At 53.4% G+C, this 20,558-nt stretch overlaps 7 protein-coding genes across 7 annotated transcripts; 4 read left to right on the top strand and 3 right to left on the bottom strand.

Annotated features, from left to right (window-relative positions):
- Positions 1-1,993: 1,993 nt before the first annotated feature.
- Positions 1,994-5,843, top strand: J4E79_002146 (uncharacterized protein; the record flags this gene model as incomplete). Its single annotated transcript, XM_049351047.1, has 3 exons — positions 1,994-2,126; positions 2,247-2,781; positions 2,831-5,843. 3 exons carry the CDS (start codon positions 1,994-1,996, stop codon positions 5,841-5,843), a joined length of 3,681 nt encoding a protein of 1,226 aa, XP_049214886.1.
- A 235-nt stretch (positions 5,844-6,078) lies between these two features.
- Positions 6,079-6,672, bottom strand: J4E79_002145 (uncharacterized protein; the record flags this gene model as incomplete). The annotated part of the gene is made up of 1 exon (XM_049351046.1): positions 6,079-6,672. The coding sequence occupies one exon, from the start codon at positions 6,670-6,672 to the stop codon at positions 6,079-6,081; it is 594 nt and encodes a 197-aa protein (XP_049214885.1).
- A 1,103-nt stretch (positions 6,673-7,775) lies between these two features.
- J4E79_002144 (uncharacterized protein) lies at positions 7,776-8,855 on the top strand (the record flags this gene model as incomplete). Its single annotated transcript, XM_049351045.1, has 1 exon — positions 7,776-8,855. The coding sequence occupies one exon, from the start codon at positions 7,776-7,778 to the stop codon at positions 8,853-8,855; it is 1,080 nt and encodes a 359-aa protein (XP_049214884.1).
- A 277-nt stretch (positions 8,856-9,132) lies between these two features.
- Positions 9,133-10,647, bottom strand: J4E79_002143 (uncharacterized protein; the record flags this gene model as incomplete). Its single annotated transcript, XM_049351044.1, has 1 exon — positions 9,133-10,647. One exon carries the CDS (start codon positions 10,645-10,647, stop codon positions 9,133-9,135), a length of 1,515 nt encoding a protein of 504 aa, XP_049214883.1.
- Positions 10,648-11,490: 843 nt separating this feature from the next.
- J4E79_002142 (uncharacterized protein) lies at positions 11,491-12,936 on the top strand (the record flags this gene model as incomplete). Its single annotated transcript, XM_049351043.1, has 1 exon — positions 11,491-12,936. One exon carries the CDS (start codon positions 11,491-11,493, stop codon positions 12,934-12,936), a length of 1,446 nt encoding a protein of 481 aa, XP_049214882.1.
- A 2,394-nt stretch (positions 12,937-15,330) lies between these two features.
- Positions 15,331-16,025, top strand: J4E79_002141 (uncharacterized protein; the record flags this gene model as incomplete). The annotated part of the gene is made up of 3 exons (XM_049351042.1): positions 15,331-15,659; positions 15,737-15,889; positions 15,941-16,025. The coding sequence occupies 3 exons, from the start codon at positions 15,331-15,333 to the stop codon at positions 16,023-16,025; spliced, it is 567 nt and encodes a 188-aa protein (XP_049214881.1).
- Positions 16,026-17,662: 1,637 nt separating this feature from the next.
- Positions 17,663-20,281, bottom strand: J4E79_002140 (uncharacterized protein; the record flags this gene model as incomplete). The annotated part of the gene is made up of 3 exons (XM_049351041.1): positions 17,663-17,995; positions 18,049-19,900; positions 19,989-20,281. The coding sequence occupies 3 exons, from the start codon at positions 20,279-20,281 to the stop codon at positions 17,663-17,665; spliced, it is 2,478 nt and encodes an 825-aa protein (XP_049214880.1).
- Between the last annotated feature and the right edge of the window lie 277 nt (positions 20,282-20,558).

Below are 20,558 nucleotides of genomic sequence, written 5' to 3'. Positions count from 1 at the left end.
GGGGAAGAGGGATGGTTATCAAGGTAAGCAGAAGAATGGACTTGTGCCGTGGCCTGACGTTATCGAGAAGGCTGGCCCAGTTGACTCCCCGGCGAGAGTAGTGGGGTTGGTAGCAGGACCAAGGTCGGGCGCTGTCTCGCTCTTCTGCAATGACGTAACCTCCACGCTGCACTAAACCACCCACCCTGATCACCAGCATGCTTCCTGCCCAATGGCCGCCAAAGCCGCTGCACCTCTGGCCCAGTTCGCAGCAGCAGAGCAGAAGCAGTCGCCTGCACGCATACTGCCCGTCGCTGCGAGCGCATGGCTGCGAAAATTTAGACATCTGTCTTCTGTCATGTGTCACTCGGCACGTTCACAGCCATCGCTCCCACGAGGCGTTCTGGGGCTGCTTGTGTCAGTCTCACCAGAGCACCGCCCAGGTGGAAACGCGCCGATTGACCCTGGGGGCCTTCAACCAGATTCCAAGGTCGGAGTCAGGTACAGTTCGGGCGCCACATGGAGTCGCTACCTGACCGAACGACAGCCGCGCGAACTCTCTTACCACGGAACTTGGACCCATCGAGACAGCCTGATCGGCGCACTCGAGGTCCTGTCGTTGGTGAATCTCACCAGATCTTCGTGCCCAACAGCGTGCGACGGCGCGAGGCGACCCGCCTGTACCTCATGCTGATCTCGGCGTGAACTTCATCTCTTGGATATCCCTTCACATTAAACCTCACTCCCTAACGTGTCAGACTTCGATGAACTGCTGACTTGATTCTCGTGCGCTGCCCCCCGGCACAATCCCTCTCTCGCCCAGCATCCCATGCAAGATGACGTTGTTCGGGCAGACTACCTTGGACTGCAATTTCCCCAGGTAGCGATGGCATTCCAAGTCACTCTGGTAGTAACCAATAAGCAAAAATTCTTTTGCGCGACTTACGAGGTCGTGGTCGGTGGAATGTTGCGAGATATGGCGAGAGCAAGCCCTGGGCAGCCCTGCGAGTCGGACGATGTGGCATGTGAGCATGCCCTACGTCATTGCGAAGCTTCTTGAAGTAGTCCAGGCTTTCGTATACTCGTAAGTATTTTTCGCTGTTCCAACGCTCAGAATATAGAAACATAGCCATGGAGTCCCAGAGACTTGGAGGCTGCACTAGACATCGTTGTACCTCCAGCCTGGTGCGGCAGGTGCGGCGCGACGGTTACGCTAACATGCGAACTTCGACGCAACCTGAGCTCGTCTGTCACCTTCTACCCGCACACCTCCACTCGTATTCTTCTATGCGCTTTCTATTCTGCATTCCTCTCGGTGTCTGTCTCTCGCATGTGGAGTTCCTCCTTGTTTCTTCAACAATAGTGCAACCGTAGAGTTCCTTCATCTCCATTTCTACTGAGTTTGCTAGCCCCGTGTGGCCTTTTCAATTAAATGTATTTGCTCACAAAACCCGCGATGTTTTCGATTTGTATTGATAGATGTAATCATGCTGTCGAGAATCAAAGACCAGCACGACGTTCGACTGGCTTTTCTAGGTGTAGACCCCAAACACTACCCTAAAAGTATTCAGTAATTTTCGTGTCTATCCAAAGCATAAGCCAGTCACATCGTACTTTCCACAGTATACTTGATGTTTTTCAATCAGTCTTTAAGAGCGCACGTCTTTCTACAGTCCCAGTTCTCAGCATGGTTGTACAGCGCTGCTTTCCCGCTTATCGGCAGCATCACCTCTGAATCCACAGTTGCTTGTCCTCACTCATCTCGCAATCGCGCTTGCTTCGAGTTTTGTGTATTTTGGAGCGTTGCTTGATTGGGTGAGCGATTCGTTTGCCGTGGCTAGACCGCACCTTCCTCACGTTCACCGGCGACTGCATGTTTACATCTCACCGCGCGAGCTTCACGTCGCAGGCCACAACAACATAGCTCTCCAGGGCTGCGTATTCAGCCATCGTCTATCACTTCATATCTCAGCACGTATTGCATCCACTCGTTGACGAACAATCACCGTCAAACATGGGGCGAGGCGCTCGTCTCAGGTCAAAGCGAGCCAACCAATGGGCAACCGGCAGCACGGCTTCTCACAGAAACCCGCAAGCACCGCAAAACAACAATGCGTACGCAACTCTGGGAGCATTGGAGTATGAAGGTAAGTCTTGTCTCGCATCCTGTTACGCGGCAGCAATACCAGCTCCGCACACATCTTACCGAGAGCTCTCACCTTCGCTTCTACTAAAAACCAAGATGAACAACTCTAAAATCAAATTAGATCAAGAAATGAATGCCGACCTCACGGAGCGGTTCCGGGGCATGCCTTCCATCTCTTCCGAACCCAATTACATCCCCCACGATGACATTCCCAGGTCCGGACGGCCCAGGCCCAACAACGATATACGGGAGTACTTCGAACTAGCCAAGCTGCAAGTCGCTGGTGGGGCATGGCTGGGCAAGCCCGAGATCCCTAGTCCCTCGGAAATATTACGCCCAGAATCTGATATCAGAAACGGCAACGAAGCACTCATCGAGGTTGACGAAACCATTCGCCCACACAAGCCAGAAGGTGCATACAAGGACGAAGAAGAATATCTGGGAACCAAGTACGAGCTACTACGAGAGGACGCAGTCCGATCACTCCGCGAGATCATCAGCGAGGTTCGCGCAGATCCTTTCAAAGATGAGGCGGAATACAGCGACCAGAGTATTGGTATCTACGATCCCGTGTACATCACATCACTTGTGTTTTCACTGCGAGGGCTCGCAACGCGTGTTGCCTTCTCACTCAGCCGAGTCAAAAAGCACATTCGGTAAGCCATGGCATGCGTTTTGATGCTTGGTACTAGCTAACAATTCCAGATGGGAGCAATCGAAGAGATTGATAACTGGCACCCTTGTTGCCTTGTCGCCTACCGACGATGCGTTTCAAACCCAATGCGTTCTGGCAGTAGTCGCAGCCCGCCCCATCTCTGCACTAGAGCAAAATCCGCCTGAGATCGATCTGTTCTTCGCGCGTCCGGAAGACCAGGAGATAGATCCAATGCGGAAGTGGATCATGGTGGAATGTCGGAGCAGCTTCTTCGAAGCCAGTAGACACACTCTACTTGCTCTTCAGCACCTCATGAGAGAGCCGTTCCCGCTGTCGAAGTATCTGGTGCATGTTCAACAGGAGGTTGAGCCTCCACGTTACATCAAGCATAACCCTTTTATCAATCTAAGCTCCCTCGTCAGCATGGAGGAGAGTACAGCATACGAGAACGTCAACGTATTGGAGGATTGGCCTACCATGTCCTCGCACACCCTCGACAATTCTCAGAGCAAGGCTTTGAAACGGATGTTGACAAGCGAGCTGGCTATTGTGCAAGGCCCTCCAGGAACAGGAAAGACGTTCGTGTCTGTCGTGGCACTGCAAATCGCCCGCGATAACCTACGCAGAGATGACTCTCCTATCATTGTTACTGCACAGACAAACCACGCTCTTGACCAGCTACTCAGACATACGTCACAGTTTGAGCCCAACTTCATTCGCCTGGGAGGAAGAAGTAAGGACAAGGAGATCAAGAAGCGAACGTTGTTCGAAGTCCGCCAGGATCTTCCCCAGCAGAAACAGCCAGGCAGCCAGAAGGTTCAAGCTACCATCGCACTGAGGAAACTGACGGTTCAGTGTCAGCTGTTACTGGCACCTTTGGAAGCCAACAAAGGACCTCTCGACCACAAAGTCTTGGAGGGTCTAGGGTTGATGACCAAGGAGCAGGCCGAATCGCTCGAAATGGACTCACAGTATACTATGGGCGGTTCATCGACCGATAGTCCGGGCATCTTGATGGAGCAATGGCTTGGAAGATGTCTGGCTCCGTGCGATCGTCCGATTGGGCCAGACCAGTTCGACTGGGGATACGAAGAAGAAGACCTGGAAGTGGAACAGCTCAAGGAACTCGAAGCAGAAGCCGTGGCTCAGGACGACGACGATATCGAAGCTCTCCGTGGAGAAGTGGTATTGCTACGTGACAACCACAAAGGTACTGGAGCGTCGCTGAACAATGCCGATATCGCGAACATCTTACGGAAGACGGACGATCTGACGATGATTCCTGTTACCCAACGCGGCACCATCTACAACTACTTCAAGCGGGAGGCCAAGAGAATGATTACCACCGAAATCCGCAAGATCGCTAAAGGCTACCAAGAAGCAGTCTTCCAACGTAAGGCAGGCATGTGGGAAGAAGACGTGCGTGTTCTCAGCAAAGCGCGCATCATTGGCTGCACCACAACAGGTCTAGCAAAGTATCGCGCTCTACTTTGCGCTCTTCGACCACGCATCTGTATCGTCGAGGAAGCAGCCGAGACATTGGAGGCGCCTGTCACTGCAGCCTGTTTCCCGAGCATGGAACACCTTATCTTGGTCGGGGATCATCAACAGCTGCGACCCCATACCCAAGTGCGTGCATTTGAAGATGAACCCTACTTCTTGAACCTGTCATTGTTCGAGCGTCTAGTCTGGAACAACGTCGCATTCGAGACACTCACCAGACAACGTCGTATGATTCCAGAGATCCGACGTCTCTTGTACCCCATCTACCAGGATACGCTCAAGGATCACAAGAGCGTGAAAAATCTCGATAATCGTCCCCCAGTCGAGGGCATGGGCGGCAACAACAGCTTCTTCTTCTGCCATGAGTGGCAAGAGTCCCGCGACGCCAACATGTCGGCAGTAAACGCAGCTGAGGCAAGGATGATCGTTCAGTTCTTCGACTACCTAGTCCTCAACGGTGTAGATGCCACCAAGATTACCATCTTGACCTTCTACAATGGCCAACGCAAGCAGATCCTCCGAGACATAAGGGCGCATCCGAATCTGCGAATGTACCCCGGCATCCAGGTTGTCACAGTGGATAGTTACCAGGGCGAGGAAAACGACATCGTCCTTCTTTCTTTGGTGCGGTCGAATCACAAGCACTCTATTGGCTTCCTGAGCTCTGAAAACCGAGCTTGTGTCGCGCTGTCTCGAGCGAAGCGTGGCTTCTACATCTTCGGGAACGCAGAGCTTCTAGCCTGCGAGAGTGGTACGTGGGCTTCTGTGGTTGATATCATGTTCAAAAACAAGAAGTCCAAGCCAGCTACAGGTCAAGAGCGACGCGTGGGTTATCAGTTCCCGCTGAAATGCCGCAACCACGGACGCAAAATATGGTGCGAAGTGCCCGAAGATTTCGATCTCATCAAAGGCGGCTGCGACATCAAGTGCGAAGGCTCGTTGCCGTGTGGTCATCGCTGCCCGTACCCATGTCACCCCTTCGAGCACGACATGATCAACTGCACACAGAAGTGCTCCAAGCGTGTCGAGGCCTGTGGTCATCCTTGCGTCGCGGAGTGCTGCGATCCTTGCAAGTGCCACATGTGTGAGCGGCGCAGTGGAGGCGTCAAATCAACGCTGAAACCAGCAAACGGGGCAACGTCGTTTCGTGGAGCCCGGCCAAACACGCGAAGCTTGATGCTCGAAAACACGCTGCCTGCGACCTCTAGACGTGGTGTGCGCTCCGACACTGCACGCATGACGACTCCAGGGCTATCGGACTGCAGTACCGTGCAGTGGGATGTATACGCTAATGGCGGTGGTGTCCAGGAAGATGACGCGCGAGCCTTTGCAAAGATGAAAGCAGAGGAGGCCGAATACCACGCCCGTAGGGCATCTACACCCCAGACTGGCGTTTCCGCTTCAGATGGCAGGCTTATCGAGATGTCGCCAGTGAAAGCAGGACCTGTGTCCAAGAACACAAACCTGCTCCTGGAACTCGACTTTGAGCCAGAGCATAACCAACAGACGAGCCGGGCGCATGCGAGTGCTGCAAATGCCTCTTTCAGTCTGCTCGATTGAACGACTCATGGTAAAGAAGCCGTCACATGTACATTTCAAAATCTTTAGCTAACTTTTTGTTAGTATGTATCCTCGTAGGTACCACTCGTGGGTGGAGTATTTTAGACGATATGGCAGCATAGAACGAGGGTTTCTGTCTTGCTGTAGTACCTTCGCGCTAACAACTGGATGGGCCTCATCTCATGCCCGGGGTATATAGCTGAATGTGCAAATCGCTCCATCATATCCTCCATGCTTAGTCCTTCCTATCCCCGTCCATTTTGACCTCGAACACCTCGCCTGCCAACTTTGCGACCTCACCACCCAGTCCAGCAAGCCCGGCCTTGATACCCTCAACCATTTGAGGCGTCAGGTTGCCGTTCCGCGAATAGAAGTCTACGCCCGCAGGCGTGAACAGGGTCTTCGCGAAGTATGTCACGACCCAGCCGTTTCCTGTGCCTTCCTCATCACCATAACCCAGTATTTCCCACTTGCTCGTCGCAATCACCAACCATCCCTTGCCACGCCAGTTGTATCCTAGACTCGCTACACCCCCCTCTGCATCTGGCGCTGAGGCCGTGTTCGGCACGTCGAACGGCTTATCCACACCATGCACCGTCTTGATCTTCTCAGAGCCGAGGGATTGGTACGTGACGACGTCGTCGATTTGCGCGGGCTGCGTGTCGGGAATGGCCGTGTAGGTGATGCGTACGTTGCGCGACTTCTTCCACATAGGAAGCGTGGAGTGAGTTACATTCCAGGAGCCCGATAGCCATGACAGAGTGGGTGGTGCGAGCGAGGGGGACGGTTCGGTAGCCGGCAGGGACGATGGAGCGCGGAGGGTTACCATGGTGAGGCGGTTGGTGATTGGTGGTGTTTGTGGAGGTGGACGCGTGGAATCTGGAGAGATTTTGTGGGTATCTCGAGGATGATGACGATTGGCGAGTGTTGATGATGATGAATTGGCGGTCGATGAGGTTGGACGGACAACGGATTTTTTTTTTTGACGTGGCTGGTTGGGCAGCGGTGTGGTGTGGTGTTCCGCGCGCAGAAGTCGCGATGGTGTTGCGATGCTCGGTCGCCCGACACGAGAGATGTCGAAGCTGCTATATGCTTCATATTTACTTTTCACTAGCTGTAGATCTCAATCCCATCTCTACTCATCATCGCGTCTGCCATCATCATCAACACTCGATAACGCGACAGGGCTAGCAGATCGACGCTACCGGGAGCCAGTGCAGCCGGATGCACGTGCCAAGCCACCAGCCGCAGCCCGCCACTCCAACAATAGATCGTCGTGTCCATGGAAAATCGGACAACCTGACATCACCATGCCGCGCGCGGACGCGTAACGCCCTTTCCCACGGCAGTCTTGGTCGTCTGCCACAGCCATGTCCCGCCAGCAACGGACTTCCCAGAACCCGATGTCGCCAATTAATGCATCAAACCCATGTTTCGACTGCGTCGCGGCAGCTCTCGGTTGGCCGGGGGGTGACGAGGCCTGAAACTCTTGCACCAGTTTGTCCGCGTCGCCTGCGCGGGCTGTGCAAGAGTACGAGAAGGCCGTTTGTGAAAATGCTCCGCGTGGCTCCACTCTTTGTGGCAGTTTGTGGCAGTTTGATGGTTGGTAGCGCGCCACTTTTTTTCTCTTGGGGCCCAGCTACCAGCTGTTTGCAAATGATTACTGTATACGGGTCTGGGTGGCTAGGCTGAGACGACTGCTGCGTAATGGTATAATAGCAGATGTGACCCCAGGGTCTGCTGCTTCTGGAGTAACTCATTTTGCTTTTTACAACGGTTTTATACACTGAGCGATATCGTCCTTCACCTTGTTTGGGAGTATCTGATTGACTGCTTGATCTACGACTTACGACTTCCGTTTGACGACGACAACGACCAACGGCTACTATACCGTACGAAGAGAAGGACTATCACACACACAACTCACACAACATGTTTTCAAGAAGCATACTACTCCAAGCTGCGGCTCTTTTGCCCTTACTCTACACACCCGCCTCTGCACAAAATGCCTGCAACAACTCACCCGATCTATGCACCCGGCCATACAACAACATCACCTACCTAGGCGCACACAACTCGCCCTTCCTCCGCAACAAAGACACATCCTTCTCCACATCCGGAAACCACTACTACAACACAACAATACAACTCGACGCGGGCGTGCGCCTCCTCACTGGCCAAGTCCACAAATCCAACGACAGTGGCAACGCAGCCTGGCACCTCTGCCACAGCAGCTGCGACCTCCTCGACGCCGGCACACTAGAAAGCTGGCTCGGCGAGATAAAAACCTGGATGGACGCCAACACAAACGACGTCGTAACACTCATCCTCGTAAACTCAGACAACGCATCCCCCGCTGATCTCGGTGGCGTCTTCTCCTCCTCGGGCCTCGACAAGCTCGCCTACAGTCCGCCAGACCAGACCACCGTGCCGCAAACATGGCCTACGCTCGACACCCTCATCGGCAACAACACGCGCCTCATGTCCTTCGTCGCCAGCCTGGATGAGCCCTCGGCGGAATTCCCATACCTCATGGACCAATTCACATACGTGTTCGAGAACGACTTCGAGAACATCTCCCCGTCGAACTACTCCTGCAACCCGTCCCGCCCATCTGCCGTCGCTGGAAACCCATCTACAGCCCTCGAATCCGGTCGCATGTTCCTGCAAAACCACTTCTTGTACGAGACGCAGTTGTTTGGCATCCAGTCGCCCAACGAGACGTATGCGAATGTAACGAATGCCGAGACGGGCTTTGGTAGCTTGGGTGAGGCCGTGCAGGAGTGTACGACTGTTTATGGAAAGCCGGCGAGCTTTGTCATGGTAGATTTCTTCAACGTGGGACCCGCGATTGCAAGTGTCGATCGCGCGAACGGTGTTAGCGGTGCGCAGGGAAGGAAGCAATTGAGCACAGAGCCGCTGGTGCAGAGCACTGGTGCTGGTGTGAAGGAGAGTGGAAGTCTACTGGCTGTCGTCTTGGCAGTCGGTGTTGCTGTCCTGTTCGGAGCGTGAAGTTGGGATTAGATGTACGGCATCTTGGATTACCTGCATGGCGACGGCGTTTCGGTCTTTGGATCCTGAGCTTTGACTCGGATATGGGTTATACTGGGTGGCATGGATTTGACTTCGTTTTGGGACAGAACGATTGACACGGCACTTATTATACTTTGCTACGTCTGGATATGTAGTTTAAGTAGAGATAGATATGATCTTACGATTGAATGCGATTCATCGACCTGCTACTACACACGCTCTTCAACACGTCCATTGCTCAATTGTGCTTAGCTGACTATTCTTGGAAAGGCGTGAACTTCTCCAAAACGTTCTCCGCGTTCTTCAAATCATCCATCAACACTCGCCTATGCGCCTCACTCCTGACGCGAATCTCACACTCAAACTTCTGCGGTCGGATGTTGAAGCCCTCTGTATACGCAAAGGTATCATACTTGACCCCTTCCTTAGGCTGAATATCGAATGCCCACAGAATCTTTGCCAACGCAATGTACAAACTGTTCTCCGCGAGGTTGGCGCCAGGACAGATGCGCCTTCCCCATCCAAACGAGGAGTGTCCTGATTTCGCCGGATGAGGTTTGCCCGTAAGTGATGTGGGAGCCTTGGAGCGTTCAGCGAGCGCTTCGTCAAGAAAGCGTGTGGGGTCGAAGTGGTGCGGGTTGGGATAATACTCTTCGTTTAGGTTGATGGCCCACGAATTTCCTAGAACGGTAGTGCCAGAAGGGATATAGTAGCCTTCGTAACGATCGTCTTCTGTGGATGCATGGGGTGTGCCACCTAGGACTGCGACGGGACGCCAGCGCAGAACTTCTTTGACGAGAGCGCGAATATATGGGAGACTCGCTTCGTCTTCGAATGTAGGGCTGCGGTCCGCGCCAACAACAGTGTCCAGCTCATGGTGGGCGGCGTGTAAGCTCTCGGGGTGTGTGACCAACGCCAGGAAGGCGGTGCATAACGTCGATGCCGTAGTATCAGATCCAGCGCCAAAGAGAGATGCTGGGATGTAGGAGAAGTTGCGATCCGACAGCGGGATGTGCTCTTTCTCTCGTAGTTCCAGAAGAAGCTTGCATAGCGAATCTGGGATATCGTCACCCTGGACTTTTGCTCTCGCTAGATCCGAGCGTACAACATCCACCAGAGCCATGTTCGCAGCTGCCTCCTCGCGACCACGTGCCTTTATGTCTGCCTTCCAAGGTGCCAGCGCATCGGGAACATGTTTGAGGATAGGGAACGACTCGGCGAGGTACTTTCCGGGTACGTTTAGCGACGCCGCGACATGCATGAACTTGAAGCGCTGGTGGATGACGTTGGCGTTGAGCGAGTCGATGCGATGTCCGTATGCGACACAGAATACGATACTGGAGGTGAAGCGCTCGAGGAGCTTCTCCCAATTCGCAGGGCTTTCGAGCAGCTGGTAGCACAATCGTGATGCCTCTGCGGTCTGTACCGGCTTGTATAGCCTCAGAGCTTTAGGAGTCATGGCCTGGTGTAGCAGCTTCCTCCGCACACTCCACTCTTTACCATATGGCTGTACTAATATACTAGCATTGTCCCATAGTATCTCACCCATGACTACCATACGTGGTCGCGACGAGTATTTTGTGCTCCGCTTCTCCATCAGCTCGACAGCAATGTTCGGATCGGATATGACGATTGTAGGTTTGCGGCCAATCCATATCGTAAAGATAGGACCATAGGTCTTGGACCATCTCTGGAACTCGATCCAGGGCTTCGACTTGGGTAGCTGAAGCTTATTGCCGAGGAACGGGAGAGGCGTGGGCCCTGGGGGCATTCGGAGCCATACCCAGACATCGTGAAGGAGCGTTGCGAGGGGTACTGCGAGGACTAGTGAAAGCCAGAGGTAGGGCGGCAGGTGAAGGAGGGAATCTAGTGCCATGTTAACCAAGTCGCACAAGTGAATAGACGCTGCTACTCTCGAGGGTTGGCGAGGATGTATACGATGATATGTACTTACAACACCGGAGTTAGGCGATCATACAGACTCCAACGTGACGTTCGGCAGTTGTATTCGCTCGCTATTGTTGCTCCGCGATGGCGGGAAGAAGATGCGGGGCGCCATTCGGTCGTTCACCGTGTCAACTGGGCGCCACCACCACCTGTGTCCTCCACTCATATGCCATTACACGGATGGACATAAGGGCTCCTCGGAAATATGTCGAAATGGCTAGAGAGTCATTGTGGCTGTTGTGAGAGACGGCAATGACGCCGACTTCGAGCTCGGGGTAATTTACCCGCGTTAGCGTGTCGTGGAGAATCCCACCCCACTTTGGAGAAGACATACCTAGGTACCCGTGGACACATCTGTATCCGCCATCCTGCTGCACTCGCATTCACTTGAGTTAAACCAAATTACAATGATGAGGAACTGAACTAACAGTGTGAATCGTCTCTATTCAGAACTTGTTTTCGGTGAAGAGGTGTTGCTTGCGAACAGCGCCACCCGTTTGCTGTCAGTGGTCCCATTCACAATGGGGTCTGCTGTAACCCTCCAAGTATACCAGACATATATTTTCTATTCCCTATTCATCGTCTCTCACAACTTCAATTGACTTCGATACCTGGATCGGGAATTAGTTCTTCTCATTACCATCGGATACACATCGAAAACTCGACTATGGAGAAGCTCCCAAACGAACTGCTCATCAAGGTTGCGTCTGATCTAGATCGCGAGAGTCTACGCTCGCTGGCATTGGTCTCTAAAAAGATGGAGCCCGTCGCTCGAGATCTACTCTGGCGCGCCGTCCGCGTCCCCGATCGGACCTCACCTGATGAACCCAGCGGCATTGCAGCTTTAGCACACATTCTGGTCCAAAATCCAAGTCTAGGAAAGATTACACGTAGTCTCGAACTACATCCAGAAGATCGTATGGTTACTGTCGAGCCATCGCTGATGTCTCCTCAAGGGCCTTTCATGCCTCGCTCTTCACTGGGGCAAGTGAACGAATGCGCCCTGGTTGGGTTCATCCTAGAGCAGACGTCTGAGCTGGAGGTGTTGAAGCTTGAGGTATTGGCTGATGAGCAATCGTACCGCCACGAATACGATTATCAACGCTATACGGATGCAATCAGCCCATTTGAGATGATCTTTGGGCCTCAAAGCTCGTCTTACCCCGAGGGACTGGCGAAGCTCAAAGAACTGCACTTCAACGCCCAAGTTTTTGAGTGGTCTTGGTGTGAGTTACCATCGCTTAAGGTTTTGCACATAGGTCGCGGGTGCCGCCTTCTAGAAGACACCAAAGTCCCGGACGACCTTACATCCTCTATCGATACACTCATATGGGACATGTGTACTTCTCAATTCAAATCTGAAGATCCCGAGAAGACTGACGATTTCCTCTCGCGCTTCTCGTCTCTCAAAGTATTGGAAATCTGGCTCTCTAACGTAATAGTGAAGCAAGCCGACCGAGATAGCCCACAGGAATACAGGAAGGTGGTCAAAGACAGCTTGTACGACCAGTGGATGTACAACGATAGCCTAGACGAGCCGCTTTATCATTTCGTCACAGAGCAGCTTTCGAGTCTGACGGATACACTAGACAGCTTGGCCTTGCGCATATCAGAAAAGGGCTGTGAGGATCGATGGTACGTTGGAAAACTCGATCATGCAGATTACAGCAGCTTTACTAAGCTACGTCGTCTCGAACTGCCCCACTGGCTACTAACAGGTCCTTCAGAAGAACGACCAATGGCAGAGGTAGGCGATATACTGCCTAGCACTTTAGAAGAACTGGTCATCACTCGTCTCGACGACGTGGAAGACAGCATCTGGAACATAACGGATGGTGTTATTTTTGCGCGCCGTCACCACGGTGGTTTCCCTGAACTACGAAAGGTTACGCTAGACGAAATTGGCCGCCCAATTGATAAGGACTGGGCCGGAGGCCCCATTAGCCGTCTACAAGAGCTCGGTATTGAGGTGGAGGCTTGGGTGCCGGATTGGTCGTCAGATGAGTACTGGGAGTCACGATCGTCTTCAGACTCGGACCGCCACAAAGCGTGGATGAGCTCAGAACCGCGCCACTTACTTTTGCCCCCCAGGCCCAGTACCGGGCTTATTTGAAGGGCCTATTTGACGGGCTTGTTGTTATTTGATTGAGCCTTTTGGACGCGGCGGGCACGAGGGCTGGCAACAATGCGTGTCGCATTTGCAAGGTTCGCTGCATACACACTATTGTAATCTAGTGTGAGTAGTCTCTAAGATAGCGTATGCTACTAGGAAGATGGAAATTTGTATGAAATTCCTTTAGAATGCGGAATTGTTGCAACCCCAGTGCGGGTCATCGTGATCATGGGAGCTCTAATCATGTGGAAGACGGAAGATTGCTTGTCAGTGCAACCAACCTAAGTGAACTTCATCTGTATGACTTGTATGAATGGATTTCGCAGTGCGATATGAAAATCTCACGAATGATTATAGCTTATGAGCAGCAGCGTTTTCTACCCCGTGTGTCAGGAGGCTTTTATTTCGAGACTGTGTTGAACTATGTCAGCAACAACCATGGCTATGCCGGGAGAGCCGTGTCCAAGGTGCGTCAATTCCCCGAACGACAAGCTTCCACCACTGCAAGCGACTTTGAGTGGCTCCCGCTGTCAAAGTGACCTTATCTGTAACCAGCGAGCATAGGCGAGCGTCAGCCCATACGCGTGGATATGATCGCCGAGGTGTCATACTGAGAGCTAGCCACCCGAACGCCGTGCCTAACGAAGCCCAAACAACGGGTCGCGCTTCTGGAGAGCATCCTGGTAGCGCATCTGTGCTAATAGTGTAGTGTTACCGACATTGCATACCGGGTTCGGCGCATAGTTCCTGCATATGAGTGGCTCGGAAGACTGATACAATGCTCCCTTGGCGTGAACTGAGTCCGTGGCTGAGCCAGATACCGGGAATCTTGTACGACAGTGACTTCGAGTAGCGACCACGCGCAACTCACATGGCTGTCTTTGAGAGTCGTGATACCGGATCGGCTCGTAAAACGCCATCGAGGCACCAGTGCAGCGGGTCGTAAGAGCACAAGCTGACTGTGACTGCTAGATGGTGCTCCGAATAGTTGTCATCGGTTCTGGGTCGTAGTCATCAAAAAGGGTTTCCGCGATCATGATGCGGACTCTCCGAAGTCGTAGCTTACCCAAAACGGACGCGTAGTGGCAGTCGCCACACCAGAGATGGCTGGCCGGTATATGCAAGGGCGTTAGGCGCATACCGAGCCGATCACATGTCATGGGCTGGAGCTAGACAGAATCCTTCACCGCCACTAGATATGCTCTTACTTTATGGTTGACGTGCCATTGGAACGTGTGCGGGTGTGTGTGAGGTGTCGTGCGTGGTTACGCAGTGCAGGGATTGCACATCGGCTTCAGGCATCAAGAGCCAAGTGTGTCCTGCAGTCAGGCGTGGTCTTCGCGTCCATGGCCAATTGCCGGTGAAAGGGCCTGTCGGTCGTGCTGCTCGCAAGGATGACGCACCGACCCAACGAGGGGCAAGAGCAGGCGGGGCTACTGCTAGGACCCGAATATTCCTCCACGACCTTCCATGGCCGTGACCATGACATTTTCCCAGGAAATGCCGTCCTCCCATTGCGCTGCCTGTCGGCGCGCGCAATCTTTCTCCTACAGTTGCGTGCAAACAATCCCCGCCACTGGTGTCATGCAATGTCTGATCCTCCGCATCCCGTTCCAGATTGCATGCTCAAAGGCGCTGGCAGCTGTCGAGCCAACGCATCAACTTGACAACACTTAGCATGGCCGTCCGGCAGACTACCCATGCATGTACATAGCTCCACCGGCGCTGCTTTTACACGGCGTTGGCGTCTGCGTCTGCTGCGCTTACTCTGCCTTGCTGCCTTTAGCAACGCACTGATGCCGGCCATCGACGGTACTGCTTCCACAGACGCGACCTTTCGCCATTGCACGCCAATTCGCTCCGCTGAACCTTCTATGCTGATACGAGCTGGCCCTTTTGCCCACTAGTCTCTTGTCCTGGCCAATTGGCACATTTAGCATCCAGTATCGCTCCGAGGCATCGTGGATCGGCTGCCGTCCACGGCCAAGGACACTCATCCAGCCCAGTCTAAATGACGCTCATCAAGCCGGCTCTAGCGGAAACAGACCTCAGTGGACGTAAGACTATGCACCTTTATCACCACAAGGGCGGGGTCGCGAGCTTGAGCCGGCATGAAGGGGTCAGAGCATTGCCCCGTTGACCAGCATGCTCCTAGTACGTCTCTGGCTGAAGGGTATAAAAAGAGGCCCTTTCACAGGCCCTACGAGCTCCCCTCCTGCTTCTGTATTCACTCACCTCTTTAGAGATATCACTAGATTGCACCACATTCAAGCCCTGTCCTGAGCCACCTCCAGTGCTCATCAATCACTCAACCTATCATACAACTTGAACCTCGCTTCGACAAACTACCCAACCTTTTCTCAACACCCATCAGAGATCCAAACGCTACCCAAAATGGCTGCCACCCACTCGTTCTACCAATTGCCCCAATCCTCTTACCCGATCAGCATGCCACAGAAGCCGGGCTTCTACTACCCGCCCCAACACCATGGCTACGGACGTGGAGCAGCATCACCACCTGAAGCTCCATCCAGCGTCACAACATCCGGCGTACCTTCTTACGAGCCGTCGGCGACTTCCAGCAACTACGCCGGTAGCGCAAGCGACTACGATTCGAGCAGTGGCTCTGCGAGCGTAGATCTTCTCGATTACATGGGCAGCCGTGTAAACGGCTCATTCGACCCAATGCCACTAGACCGCAGCTTAGCGAAGCAAGCACAAACGTAAGTTCCAAAACCATATTACCGCGCGACTGTTCGCGCGAATTCGTCTGCGTTTGCGGAACTGACACAACGTGCAGATCTGGCGAGTTGAACGCCAAGCATCGCGAGCTTCTCGAACTGCAACAACTTGCTCAGCGCCGACTAGCTGGCGCACGCATGAGCTTCGCAGACGGTATGAAAGCCGCGAAAGACGTGCAGAGAGATTTGCAATACACACAGAAACGCGTGGAGTGAGTTGACCGCGACTTTAAGCTTGAACAGCATGACTGACAAATTGGCAGCTCCCTCAACGAGCGTGCGGCGCGAAAGTACCCTGAGCAGTTCCGCACCGCCCAAGGCCGATACCCAGCACCTCTTGACTACTAGTTCTTTGCGCTTCTTACAATATTCGCCTTACGGCTTGTGGATGATACAACCATACAACTTTTCGGATTTTCTCAAAACACGGGCGGCATACGTTCACTTTACGATTCTACGGATACCATCGACTTCATTATTTCTTTTATAACTCAGGACGTCTCCAAATCGCTTATGGTAGACGTCAAAACGCGAACTGTCGTTCACGATCCACTCTCGGTAGACGGCCTCGCTGCTTTAGCGACCCACACGCCGGCTTTTCTTTTCCCAAAAATATACCGCGGACCGGCCCGCTGTTCGATGCAAGCGCTCAGCGAATGGCAGCTGTCAATCGACTCAAGGCACTCGGATAGTGCGGCGCTGGCGTGGTCCATGTCAACGGTCGACGGGCCAGAGGCGAGCTGCGAGCTGGAAAGCTGGTACGCTTGCTCATTCGTCGAACATGTCAGACTGGAAGGTGGGGCTTCAACGGCGGCTATGAAGTGTTGAGCAAGGCTGCGTATTCTGTTTTCGTCTCCTTGGTTTGGGAAACGGACTGCTTTTGGATCGGCGTCACGAACTCATCATATCATGTGACAAACGGACGGACGGCTCGCCAGTCACGAGGATCTCTTTGAGATAGCTTCTTCGCCTTTTTAACGTGTTTATGTAACGATCCACTTCCAAGCGGAGTGACCCACCCGCACGCATGTAAAATGCACTTGTTGAATTAGGTTCAGCGTGAGAACTATTGAGAAACCGTGACTTCGAATCTGCTCAAGTGTACCATTGCAGCGGATATGTAAGATGCACCTGTAGACCTACTGACCTTACACGTGCCCGATCCACATTCCAGCACTGTAGCAGCGACCTCAAACCTAGCCAGTTGCTAGCCATCCCTTAACCGAACCGTAGTGAGCCACTCTCAACATCCCAACCGATCTCAGCTAGCCCATTCCGTTACACAAAACAACACCGGTTTAGAGTTTCAGATCCCGCCCCACCACCGTCTATCTAACACCAGTATCCCAACCCAACAGACGCAAGCCACCTCATGTCATGCAATCCTGCCCCACTCCACCTTACCCCACCCTATGACCGTTCATCCAACGTCTTGGTCTCGGCCTCGCCAACTCGGAAGCAGGGCGGCCCAAGTGCGACTCGGGAAGGAGGGGGAAGGGGAAACGCGGCGGCGACCTCCGAAACCACGGACTTGTAGTTTCGACTTACTGGGATACGACATAATGATGCCGTGTCTTCCGGGGGTGTTGTTGAGATCAGGAGTACGGGGTGTCAGATGTATGTGAGGTTATTGGAATGGAGTCTGACAGTGACAGGTTTTCTGCAGGTGAGGGGGACGTTGTGTACCGAGGACGGTTCCGAACGAGAAGTGGGAGAGGTTGTATCGTGTATGATGGTATTTGAACAGGGACTGGGGTAGAAGTGAGGCTGTTATCGTTTGAACGTAAGGTGTAAGAAAGCGCGAGTACATTGAGGCTTGAAAGGGGATATGACTGTGACTGTGATATAGTATATCATCTCTATTGGGTTTGCTTCATGCATCTACATGAGCCATGACCGTAGTGGTCGTAGCAGAGATCTAAAGATACTCGATCTGACATATCTCAAACAAGTTCACGAGTAGTTCGTCAAGCTTCAACCCTGGTCTATATCGACCCCCGGTTCGCAGCAATAGCACGAGACATGACGCGAGCGAAGCGGCCAGGCACATCCTGGTCCTGTTTCGCCGTCTCGATACCGGTGAGGATCTTCTTGATGCCGACCCCAATTTCGGTGTTACCTGTCATCTCCTGGATCTCACTGATGGCGCGCTGTTGGTCAGAATCGGAGAAGGCACCGGACTCCCGCAGGACGGCTGCCAGCTCGGACTGTGTGTTGACGTTCGGGACGGCGATCTCGGCGTCGAATCGGGCGAAGAGATCGAGCTGTGTGAGTACCGAGCGTTCGGTCGTTGTCGCGAAGATGAGTAGGCGACGATCCTAGGGTTGTTAGATGGATTACACAGTAGAAGCGGGATAGTGAGGCTACATACCTTTGGTGGCTCCTTGGCAAGCAGAACCTTCAGGGCAGCCAAAACGGTGTTACTGAACCTGGGACCAATCGGCACCCAGTCCAACAAGAGCTCGATCGAGTCGATGACAATGACGCTCAACGGACTCTTGTATGCGTCTCGGAAAACCTTATCCAGCTGTTGAACCTTTTGCATCTCACTGTAGCCGATCATATCTTCAGCTGAGATCAGCTTGATGAATGGGTAACCTGAATCGATTGCCATTTTCGCAGCCAGCGCTGTCTTTCCGGAACCTGGGGGACCGTGGAGCGCAACCGAGAGGAGCGGACTCGATTCCGGTTTTCTGACCTGGTTGATGTATAGACGTCCATCCTCCAGTATGTCCCTGATGAAGGGCGAGTAATGGATGATACCGTGACGGAATCGCTTACTGAGCTCCTCTTCAGCGACACCAAAGAGCGGCTTGACGTCGTCGAGTGCGCTCAAGAAGTCTTGTCGCGTGACCTTGATATCTTCCACGTCTGCTTTGACAGTAGTGCCATCCTTGATATGCCGGCCAAATGCGTACGATGTGGCGGCCTTGACCAAACCATTGAGCTCAGCTCCAGAGAAGTTCTTGGTCAGTTTAGCCAGCTCTTCGACGCTGACGTCTTGCTCAAGGACGTTGTTCTTGCGCATCTTTGTTGTGTGAATCTTGAGAATCTGGGCTCGGCCGGACTCATCGGGCAGCGATATCTCCAGGTGTACTTCGAGACGACCGGGACGCAGAAGAGCCTCGTCGATCATGTCCATTCGGTTCGTCATACCGATAAGGAGGATGTTGTGCAGCTGGTCAACACCATCGAGCTTGGACAGCAGTTGGTTGACAACGCTGTCGCCTACGCCAGTACCACTGCCCGCACCAGAACCTCTTTGCTTGCATACAGCGTCAAGCTCGTCGAAGATGATGATATGTAGACCACTTTCGTCGCCCTTCTCCTTTTGTTCTTTCTCTGCGTCCGCAAACATCTTTCGGATGTTCTCTTCGGACGCTCCGACATACTTGTTCAACACCTCCGGACCGTTGATGACCTTGGGCTCGCGGGCGTTCAGCATCTTTCCGATCTGCCGAGCTATCAAGGTTTTACCCGTACCGGGAGGTCCGTACAGGAGCATACCGCGAACGTGATCGATACCCAGCCTCTCCCGAATACCCGGAGGGAAGATACGGGAGGCGAAAGCTCGTCGAAAGATGGCACCGAATTCGGCATCCAAGCCACCGATACCCATGTCTTCGAACTTGAAGCCTGGCTGGATAATGGAGTTTGCCGCTGCTCGTCGCGCTGACGCCTTTAACTTGATATCTGTCTTGGCATCCTTGAAGAAGTCGACCTGAGTGTGTCTTGTGAGGATACCACGAGCTCGAGGGTCGGTAATCGCAGGCGCGTTGGCCTCATCTTTCTCCATAGACAGATCCGCTAGCGTCACAGTTCGTATCGACAACTTAAGTGGTATGTTCTTGATATCGATCACAAGCTGCTGGCCTGGCGAGAGGATTTGGTTCTCGAAACTCTTCTTGAAGACGGTAGCGAGCTCGTCCTGATCGTAAGGTGTCTCCGTGGTCTTCCTTCCCGCGAATCCGACTTCCACGTCCACTGCGCCCAAGTATGACTTTCCGCCGCTGTACGCGAAGTGATCGTATGGTGCTGCGTTTACAACCTCCTGGGGACCAAGCGATATGCCGGCCCATGTTCGCTGGAAATCAGTGAGACCGATCTCTCCCGGGTTGCATCCTTGCGTTGGTCGTGCGGAAAGTGCATAGTTGCCGTTGACAATGATGTAGATATCGGAACCGTCGGCGTTTGGTGGGAAGTCTTGAGGGGAGACTGCGACGCTTCATGTTGTTAGCCAAGAGTTCCGAATATATAGAAATTTGGGGTTTGAAGAGGCTTGCAGGCTACGTTGCTGCTGACTGTACATACATGTTGCCAAAAGCGTACGCGTTGCCTCCTGGGCTCTTGATGGGCCGCAGCTGTCGTGGAGGACCGCCGCCGCCGCCTCCACCGCCTCCTGGAGGGCCCCTTGCGGGCATACGCTGTTGTTGCGGCCGGTCATCATAACCCGCCATTCTTGTGTCTTGGCCTCGCGGAGGTCCTTGTGGTGGTTGCTGTTGTGGTGGTTGCTGTTGCGGGGGTGGGCGTCCGTAACCGTCGTTACGGGGCGGTGGCCGAGGGGAGCTACCAGGAAGGCCTGGAAGTCGATCGCGGTTGAACATGCTTGGTGGTGGGAGGATGTCGCTACCGAGTTTGGGGTATATAAAGTGAGAGAAGGCAGATGCCACGTATTCGTGAAGACGTTGGAAGGCAGCAGCAATGGGGCCTCACGGGGTCGCAAAGGTCTCCAGGCTACAGTATAAGGACAGGTTTAGCCGGGTCGGGGTGTGATGTCTACTCCTCGATGATCTGTCCAGTCCAAAAGCTATGCAAGCCAAAGCAGAAACAAGCGTGATACAACTTGACCGTCAGGGTCTGTGATGCCGCGTGGGGAGCTTC

This window comes from Alternaria viburni, assembly GCF_023758015.1.
Source record: "Alternaria viburni strain BMP 2772 chromosome Unknown scaffold_3, whole genome shotgun sequence".
Classification (NCBI taxonomy): domain Eukaryota; kingdom Fungi; phylum Ascomycota; class Dothideomycetes; order Pleosporales; family Pleosporaceae; genus Alternaria; species Alternaria viburni.
Note: the sequence above shows the minus strand (reverse complement) of the source record. Positions and strands in the feature narration are given on the sequence as shown.